This window comes from Antechinus flavipes, chromosome 6, assembly GCF_016432865.1.
Source record: "Antechinus flavipes isolate AdamAnt ecotype Samford, QLD, Australia chromosome 6, AdamAnt_v2, whole genome shotgun sequence".
Taxonomy (NCBI): domain Eukaryota; kingdom Metazoa; phylum Chordata; class Mammalia; order Dasyuromorphia; family Dasyuridae; genus Antechinus; species Antechinus flavipes.
In genome coordinates this window covers 204,600,980-204,611,093 of record NC_067403.1, presented here as the reverse complement: position 1 = coordinate 204,611,093, position 10,114 = coordinate 204,600,980, and the positions used below count along the sequence as shown (strand labels likewise).

At 36.2% G+C, this 10,114-nt stretch overlaps 1 protein-coding gene across 2 annotated transcripts in view; it reads right to left on the bottom strand.

Annotated features, from left to right (window-relative positions):
• Positions 1-648: 648 nt before the first annotated feature.
• The window catches only part of HPS5 (HPS5 biogenesis of lysosomal organelles complex 2 subunit 2), a 53,288-nt gene continuing 43,822 nt past the window's right edge, over positions 649-10,114 (bottom strand). For both annotated transcript variants that reach the window (XM_051966522.1, XM_051966523.1), the window contains 5 exons: positions 6,003-6,122; positions 5,084-5,197; positions 2,700-2,806; positions 1,831-2,113; positions 649-1,301 (listed from right to left, as the gene is read on the bottom strand). In XM_051966522.1, coding sequence (XP_051822482.1) covers positions 1,241-1,301; positions 1,831-2,113; positions 2,700-2,806; positions 5,084-5,197; positions 6,003-6,122 — 685 coding nt within the window. In that variant the 3' untranslated portion in view covers positions 649-1,240. The remainder of the gene's footprint in view (positions 1,302-1,830; positions 2,114-2,699; positions 2,807-5,083; positions 5,198-6,002; positions 6,123-10,114) is intronic.

Here is a 10,114-nt window from a genome sequence, read left to right as displayed (position 1 = left end):
TTGTGGCAGCCCTTTTTGCAGTGGCAAGAAACTGGGACCTGAGTGGATGCCCATCAGCTGGAAAATGGCTGAATTAATTAAGATATATGAATATTATGGAATATTACTGTTCTATAAGAAAAGATCACCAGGATGATTTCAGACAGGCCTGGAGAGATTTCCATAAACTGATATTAAGTGAAATGAGCAGAATCAGGAGATCACTGTACACAGCAACAAGATTAAACGATGACCAATTCTGATGGACATGGCTCTTCTCAACAATGAGATGATTCAGGCCAGTTCCCCAACCCAGAGAGAGGGGTATGGAGACTGAGTATGAATCACAATATAGTATTTTTACTTTTTTTATTGTTTGCTTGAATTTTATTTTCTTTCTCATTTTTTCCCTTTTGGATCTGATTTTTCTTGTGCAGCAAAATAATTGTATAAATATGTATGCCTATATTGGATTTACATATATTTTACCATGTTTAACATAAAAAAGAAACTGCATATATTTTAAAAATAAAAAGCTTAAAATTAATTTTTAAAAAATAAAAGGTTACAAAGTTGTCAAAAAACAAAATTTAGATTCAGTATAATAGATATGGCACAAGAGATTTGCTAATGACAATGAATCTTTATGCAATTTAAATAATACAAGGATTCTCTGTAATAGTACCAGTTAGTTTTTATTAAAGGGCATAATTGTTTTGAACCATTCAATTTAGGCAAGTGCAGTAACAAAGCATTTTGGATAAACAGCAGGAAACATCTGAGTATATATTATGTCAAATAAATAATGGAGAATACATAGTGAACTATTTAATGATTTTAAAATTCAGTCATTTAATTTAAATACACAATTTGTGTCTTGCTAAATTTGTTCTACTAATTGTTATAGCTGAACTATTTCATACAACAGTTGCCTTCTTTAAAAACAGAAAGTCTTTGCCCTCACTCTGTTCAGAAGAACTTTCCCTTCATGTGACTGAAGAGGCAGCTGGGTAAGCAGCTCTCAGACTCATAGCAATGTAGACTCTGTTCTTAGTAAGTTAGTGCAAATTTCTATCTGAGCACAATGGCAGCCTTCAGAAATCAAATTTAACACTGATTTCCACAGCAAATGTGAAGCCCATCACATCATCTTCACCTTTCATCCCAGGAGACATGGTGTACCCAAGGATTCCAAAGGCACTTGGGTTGGGTTTTTTTTTTCCACAAAAACTTCATGATTGTCCTCTCTGATCTTCCCCCACTAGGCCTGCTGGGACCACAGAAAACGGTCACACTTTTCAAGCATGCTTTGGATCAAGGCTCTGCAATTCCAAAGAAAAGAAACATCAAAATTAGTGACCATGGTTACTGAGCACAGGTAGGCTGCAGAATGTTAATAATGCTGATTTAGCCATAAAAAAAAATGGCATAAAGAAAAGGCCTTGTAGGAGAAGTACACAACACCAGAGTATTGTATTGATATTCTGTAGTTTTAAAAGATAAGCTTCTAGCTAAGAGAGTAAATTCCCAATGGAGAATTTACAGAAAGAGGAAGAAAAAAATTACACAGGATGAAGGGACAAGGAGGCTCTGAAATCTCTCATAGTGATAAGATCATGGAATCATCCACATCTCTCAGGACCCTTTAAACAAAACTTAAGTCATTTAGAGAGAGAGCTATCCAAAAAAGCTGCCAAGGCAAGACAGAGCTTTGTACACCCAACCAAATCCATAACAGCATGTCAGAGTCATATATGAATCAAATGTTATTAGCAAAGAGCATCATCAGAAGCAGAAAATCAATGAAAAATCTTTTTTCCAATCTCATCACTAGAGCATGACAGCTTTTACCTCTGCCTTTTCTCAGCAATCCTCAGGATGTTACAAGTTCTGGTAAATCTCTCAGACAATCCCAGCATCAAGCCACATTCCTGCAGCAACACACAGGCCCGATCTGGGCCCATGACTTTGGCTAACAGGAGAGCCACATTCTCTACAGTGATGAGGGAAGGCTCGGAGGAAGTGTCGTTGCTGAGACTTCTGTCTGGTGTCTCCTGAGAGGCTGAGTCACTGCCAACGCTGGATGCAAGATTCAACAGAAGCTTCCATTCATCCACAGTCTCAGGGATCCAACCTAAACACCACCAACCAACTCTGGTCATGACTGTGCCAACCCAAATGCCTTTCATAAAGCAGCAGCTCAAGTACTTGGTGAATGAACAGTTTAAATGCATGAAACAAATGCAACAAATTAGCTTTAAAACTTTTCATCTCATGTTGAAATAAGTATTGTCAGGATCCAAACAAAACATGATCAGTCTTTCTCTAAACATGACAACGAGAGACAGAAGATGGACAATCCAAAACTAACTCAATTAGGACTTTTTTCGGTCCGATAACCTACCTACTGGCTTTGTGAATCACCTGAAGAGCTGGACTTAGGGAGTCTGGACACTGCTTTACTCCAGGATTTTAGAATTCTCTCAATCTCTTTTTTGTTAGTATGTCTCTAATATAAGGAATCAGAATCTAATATAAATACACTTTTTTAAAAAATTCCCATGAACTCATAGGATAAATTAATAATGCCAGAGTAATAAATATTTCTCAGAATATCTGCCTCTCTGTTGCATCCCTAGCAATATTCCTCTTCCTTTGAAGAACTAATATGACCTCTCCAGAGATATGATACAAACACTGGCAAACTAAAGATAACTTACCATTTTCCGCCCCCACAATTCTCATATCATTCATATATACCATATTAGTGAAGGCTTCTTTTCTTCTATCCAGTTCAAAACAGAGGGTAAGATAGCCAGGCCAAAAGCTAAAAATAGAGATGATTTAAGAAAGAAATAACAATAATGATTTTACCTAGACAGTTTTTTTTAAAAGCCATTTACATTTGAAGTGCTTAACAAAGTATCTGGCATGTGGTAGGAACTTAATAAATGTTTATTGATTGAATGATTAAAGCCAAACACTGATTCCCTAGACATTTTGCCTATTTTTCATACAAAGCGTGTCTCGCAAAAGAGTATAATATAAATGGTTCTAAGACCTATTTCAACACTAAGCCCAAGGACCAGCTCCCCCTATAGATAAATCCTGAGCTAGTATCTCTCCTTCAATTGCTATATTGACCAAGGCTTGTTAGTTCTTCCTTTGAAATATATTTCAGATTTGCTTTCTTTTCTGAGCTTACATAGTACCTTATGACAAATTATTTTAATTCAACAGACATTTAATTAATATTTATTACTGCCCAAGCCACACCACCTATAACACAACAAAATGGACTCTTCTAATCAAAGTTCTTATGGTCTATAAATAAAATACAAAGTAATTTGAGGAAGGAAGAGAAAAATACTAATAATATTCACTAATATAGTATTTTAAAACTTGCACTATGTAGATTTTAGTGAAGGTCTTTAAAAAAAATCTCTCATGATTCTAGACAAGATAAGAAGAAGCCTAAACTGATAATGTTAAACTCAAATAGAAATGGGGGCCACTGATTCATACATAAGGATCTCTGCAGATTGTATACTGACTTAGTTTTAAAATGTAACATTATCAGGGACAGCTAGGTGGTACAATGGATAGAGCACAGGTCCTGGTGTCAGGAGAATCTGAGTTCAAATCTGGCCCCAGACAAGACTTACGAGCTGTGTGTCTCTGGGTAAGTCACATAATCCCACTTATGCCCAAAAAAATTAATATTATTTATGTTTTATTGCATTTTTATTTATTTTATTAAATATTTCCTAATTATGTTTTAATCTGGTTTAAGCAGTATTCAGAAGTTTTGTGAGCTACATGTTTTAATACCTATAACCTAGATAATAGTTGAATGACCAAATCCAAAGATTAATTACTAATGATTAGATATCAATTTGGAAAGAGGTATCTACTGAAGTTCTATAGATATCTATCTTTAGCTTTGTGCTGCCTAATATTTTTATCAATGACTGGAAGGTACAGGTAGGATATTTACCATATCTAAAGATGACATCAAGCAGGGAAGAATACCAAGTACTAGATAGAAACAGGATCCAAAAGATCTTGACAGGCTAAAAAATGGAACTGACTCTAAGATGAAATTTCTTAGCAATAAATGTGAATTTTTACACTTAGGTTAAAAAACCAATGTGTCTCTTAAGAAATAACTGATAGTAACTGTTCATCTGAAATAAACCCATACTTTTAGTGGAATGAGTCAGTAATGTAATATGATACCTAAAAAGTGATTTGGGACTATACAGTTCAGTTTAGTACTATGAAGGTTTAACAATCCTATTGAACACTAGCCTGGTAAGACCAGAGTATTCTACTCAGTTCTGGTCCCCATTGTCAAAGCACAATGGCAAGCTGAATAATATCCAGGGAAGTATAACCAACACTGTGGGAACTGGCTGAAGGAAATATATTTGTTTCTCCTAAAGAAGAAAAGGGTTAGGAAGAGATATAACTGTTTCCCTAACTTTGCTAAAAGTTTGCCCTGCAGAAGAATTAGAAGGCTCACACTTGGTTCCTGAGGACAGAACCAGGCACAATGACCAGGGCTATAAAGAGGCAGATTTAGACTTCTCTTGCCTTTGCTGATCTTGCAGCAGTTCAGAAACCAGCGTCAAACATGTTCCTGAATATTAAGTCTCTCCATACATCCCTGAAAAGTGATTAAAGATTTTGGGGAAACCCCAGATATAGAATAAACTGTGGTATACTCAGTTGTTTTTCAGTCATGACTGACTTATGATTTGGGGACATAACTGTCCCCATTTGGGATTTTCTTGGCAAAGAAAAAGCCCTCTGTGGAATAGGTAAGAATGCTGACCCTAAGAGAGTTTAGATGGTTTGATTGTAGCCATAGCACTGATTCAGCACTGGAGGTGGAATGATCACTGAAGTACTTCTTGTTCTTTGTGTAATAAAATACTGTCTTTCAAGTCTCAGGAACAGTTGGATCACCTTCTAAAATGAATCTGGTGAAATTCTGATTTTCCCTGTATGATTTCCCATTTATGTATCTATTCCATTACAAGATCACTAGCTGTAATGACAACTATGCTTGAACTCAGACTCTAATGCAATGTTCACTTACCCATGATATTTACAAAGCTCAATCATCTTTTCTTTGATTATAAAACTAGCTGGAAGTTTAATCAGAAGCAGAATCAGATGACTGTAACCCCAGGTGAATAAGTGTGAATGGGACCTATTAAAAGTAAAAAATACCAATGAGGATTTAACATATATTTTAACATATTTAACATGTATTGGACTACATGCCATCTAAGGGAGTGGGTGGGAGGAAGGAGGGGAAAATTTGGGACAGAAGGTTTTGCAAGGGTCAATGTTGAAAAATTACCCATGTATCTGTTTTGCAAATAAAAAGCTATTTTAAAAAATACCAATGAATCTGTTGACATTAAGATTTCAAAAGCTTCATTTTTTATTTTGGTGAAAAACAATGAAAGTTCTTAGCAGTACTCAAAATGCAAACAGTTGTATACATCCTGGTTAATGCTGACTTGAAAATATTCTTTAGGCTATTAAAGAGCTCTCCAGTATCTTTATTCTCCCCTTCTACCCTCTCTAAGTCCATTGAGAGGCTATACCAAGGATCCAGAGAAGAGAGCAGGCTATAGTACAAAATTTAGAATTTTTATCCACCCACAAAATGGACTGAATTAGGAAATGCTGGACAATATGACCCCTATGATTTCTTCCAGTTGAAAGTTTCTACATAGAATTAAAAGAAAATGTAAAAACCTAAACTAAATATTAATCAGTGAGAGTACATTTGGTTCTAAATAGGCCTCCCTTGAGGAAGGAGCAAATAAAACCCAAGTATACCAAGTAAAGAGCTCCATGGAGTCCACTATCAGAGGGGAGACAGACAGAAGCCGAACCTCTCCCTGGGACAAAATAAGAGGTTGACAAGTGTCATACCTCATTTATGATAGGAAGCTGTCAAAAGCTGAAGTTCACCTACCCTGGTGACAAAAAATGTCTCTTACCTAGGACGTCCTTTATCATCTACAGTGTTTGTTCTTTCTGGAGCATCATGGGTCATTGCTAAAAGCAGCCAATCCAATTTTAAAGACTCAGGCTGAAGAAGAGACTCAAGGAAGCACAATCTAAAAGAAATTCACAGGAAAAGTCACCCATCTCACAGTTGTCAAGAGAATAACCTAATATGAATATCTGGTAGAAACTCAAGTACTGCTTAATCCAAAGTTTCTAAGGACTAAAAATGTAAATCATGGCCACATCACCTCCTCCCTTTCCTTTTTTCAGGGAAAAGTGAGCTTCCCTGGCAAATGCCTTTCCCTCTATAGCCCTTAATGACCTCATTCCGAGATGATCCTTTCTCTCTATATCATGTGATCCTACATCCAATCTAGTCTTAAAATCAGAAAAGCAAAAATCCTACAATTCCTCAATCCTAATTCAGAGAAAAACTTTAAATTCTAAGAGCATCTAAATAGTCTCCCAAAAAGGCAGTTTAGAACACTGAACTAAATAAGATTATAGAAAACAAAAGATAATTGTATCTCATTTCTATGTGATGCTTAGATCACTCCACCTCAGATTATTTATCAACAAAATGGAAATAAGAAGGCAGAGCCAAGACAGTGGAGTAAAGAGAGGAACTTACCTAACCTCTCCCTCAAACTGCTCCAAATTTCTTTAAATAATGAGTCTAAACAAATTTTAGGCATCAAAACACCCCAAACGAGAATAAAACATTTTCCAGCCAAAAGTAACTCAGAAACTCATCAGAAAAGGTGGGAGTTCAGTATGCAGTTCTAGTGTAGGTTGAGCCAGACCAGCCCCAGCCTAGCTCCAGGGTCAGCAAAGCAGGATCTCTGAATCAGCAGCAGGCCTGGTGGCTCCCAGACCTCTCAGTCCAGAGACACCAGGGAGGACTTGGAATGTCAGCAGAGAAGGTCTGTAGAAGAAGGTGGGAGCCCAGCAGGCAATTCCAGGGCAGGACCACTGACACCAGCCCTGTCCCAACTTCAGACAGTGAGGCAGGCATCCTTCTCACGGCTCCAGGGCAGAAGAGAGGATCTGTGGTCCCCTAGGAGGATCTCTGAGAACAGCTGCACAGAACCCCTGAAGCTAGGGACAGTGCGTCCCCCACCCTGGAAACAGAGCCCTACTTTAACAAAGAATTAAAACCTGAGTAATAGGCTAGGAAAATGAGCAAACAACAAAAAAAGATTCTGACCATAGAAAGTTATTATGGTGACAAGGAAAATCAAAACACACACTCAGAAGATGATAAAGTCAAAAGTCGTACTATATCCAAAGGATATAGCCAAGGAAATTGGCTGATCTCCATAGTGAGTTGGCTCGGAGCACTGTGTGATAAAGAGGAAGGCCTTGTCAAAGGGAGATGGAGGCAATAGATGTGTAAACATAAAGTCACAACCTAATGGTAACTATGGAATATGGAGGAACTAGATGGATCCTCTGGACCAAAAGACAGATCACCAGTCCCAAAAAAAGAAAAAGAAAAAGAAAAAAGGAAGGAAAAAAATAGAAAGAATCATGCCAAGTGAATGACAGATAACTGAAGATCCATAAAACCCACTGATCTATGACTTCATATCTAGGCTCCTGCCTCCAAAGATACAGCCCTCAACCAATCATGATGGCTGCCATTACTATACCATAAGTTTACAACAGGAGTCCACTAAACATGCCAAAGGCCTTCCTCACTTTCTCCTGACAAGGCAAAGATACAAACTGAATACTCTCACTATTCCTCTGTCATCCTTTCCTTTATCATGTATTCTATCCATCCTTCTTTACTATCATACATTTCTTTGCTTTTTATTCCTGTTGTTGAAAGTTCCTCAATGGTTATAATACTGGAGCAACCAAGAGCCTTTCCACTGACCACAGCTTTATATTTCTTTTCAATTCTTTTTTTTTTCTTTTCAATTCTTCAGAGACAAAGAGCAATATTAGAATTTAAAAGATGGGTCTTTGTTTTTAGGCAAAGGTTGAGATGATTAAAGATGCATTTTAATTTCTCAAAAGCAATCTGAAATGTTCTTTCCTCTTGTCCAACTCTAGATACAACTCAGAAATTCATTTTTCATTTACACTGACTATCCAGATACAAACTCTAATGTATTCATCCAAGAAGTTGTCCATCTAAAGAATGTCATACAGGCACCTTTCAACCACTTATGTCTTTTTTGTTTGGAGAAGACTTCAGAAAACTCTGTTTAAATTGCAAGATTAAATACAACCTGAATAATGTTATCTGTAAACAAAATATCTCATTTCATAGGAAATCCCTCTGTGCTGTATCACCTTCACCACAAGTGACATTTACTTTTGGTGAACATATATCTCCCTGTTTTATGCCTCATATGCTGTTTATGATCAGAAGGTCATTGAACAGGACTATTTCTGTTGTTTTATATTCCAAGGAATACTGAGTAATTTTAATAAGAGGAGGCATCTAATTGAAAAAAAACTTTTAAGGATGTGTTTTACTCTACCAAATCAAATACGGTTTAAAAAAATAATAAGTACAATATTCAATTGCAACAATATAAATGGAAAGAATTTTTAGAAAACTGAATGTGGCAAAAATTATAAAGAACAAACTTGTCCTCAAAGAAACTTTTTATGCTTATTTGTAGAGGGATGAGACCCCAGATATGAAATATTACAAATAAATTTTTCAATGTTTGATAGATATTATTGAATTTTTTTTCTCTTCTTATTCACTTTTTGTGAAAAACAATTCTTTGTTGTTAGGAATAAAAGTATACAGGAAGATATTTAGGTAATGTAAAAACAAAAGATATTAATAAAATCAATTTTTAAAATGGTAAGCAAAAGTGAAGTGAGTAGGACCAAGAGAACATTGTACATAGCAACAACCGGATTATGTGAGGATCAATTCTGATGGACATGGCTCTTTTCAACAATTAGGTGATTCAGGCCAATTCCAACAGATTTGTGATGGAGGGAGCCATCTGCACCCAGAGAGGATTGTGGGGACTGAGTGGGGAATCACAACAAAGTGTTTTTGTTGTTGTTTGCTTGCTTTTTTCTTTCTTTCTTTTTTTTTTTTCCTTTTTGATCTGACTTTCCTTGTGCAGCATGATAAATGTTGAGATATGTTTAGAAGAATTGCACATGTTTAGCCTATATTGGATTATTTGCTTTCTAGGGGAGAGGGTAGGGGAAAGGGAGGGAGAAAAATTTGGAACACAAGGTTTCACAAGGGTAAATATTGAAACCTATGCATATATTTTGAAAACAAAAAATTATTATTATAAAAAAATGGTAAGCAAAATACTATCTAAGGAAGGTGGGAAGACAGAGAAAAATTTGGAACATATCAAAGATGAATGCTGAAAACTATCTTTGCATGTATTTGGAAAAATAAAATACTATTTTAAAAATCAGTAAGCAAAGTAGAATCATGCATCCTCTATATATGAATTCTTCAAAGGATATACACTAAAAGACACATAAATAAATATGCTTAAGAAACAGAATTAACATCCACATCCTTTTCTCTTTTAGGGTATTATTGGGTCTGTCCTATTGCCCATGCATGAAGCCTATAAATTTACTATATATTAAATGGCTATCTATGCATGGGGGGGGTCTCTAAATCCATCAAGTGCCTATTATATGCAAGGAAATTGGCTGATCTCCATAGTGAGTTGGCTTGGAGCATTGTGTGATAAAGAGGAAGGCCTTGTCAAAGGGAGATGGAGGCAATAGAAGTGTAAACATAAAGTCACAACCTAATGGTAACTATGGAATATGGAGGAACTAGATGGATCGATCCTCTTGACCAAAAGACAGATCACCAGACAATAACAATAATCAAGAAAATAGGCAGGACAAGACTAGAGTTTGGAGTTTATTAAAACAGTTCTACAGCCTTCAGCACTAGATTACATTTGGGCTCATAGCTGCCCAAGTGACACTTAAGAGCTGTCAATTTTTAAACTTCCCTATTCAGCTTGTGAAGGAATATTCCCTATACCTGAGTAAGTTCACTCTGTCCTTTAGTTGACTTCTCAGGGAAAGTTCACTTTGTCCTTTAATTGACTTCTCAGGGAAAGTTCACTTTGTCCTTTAA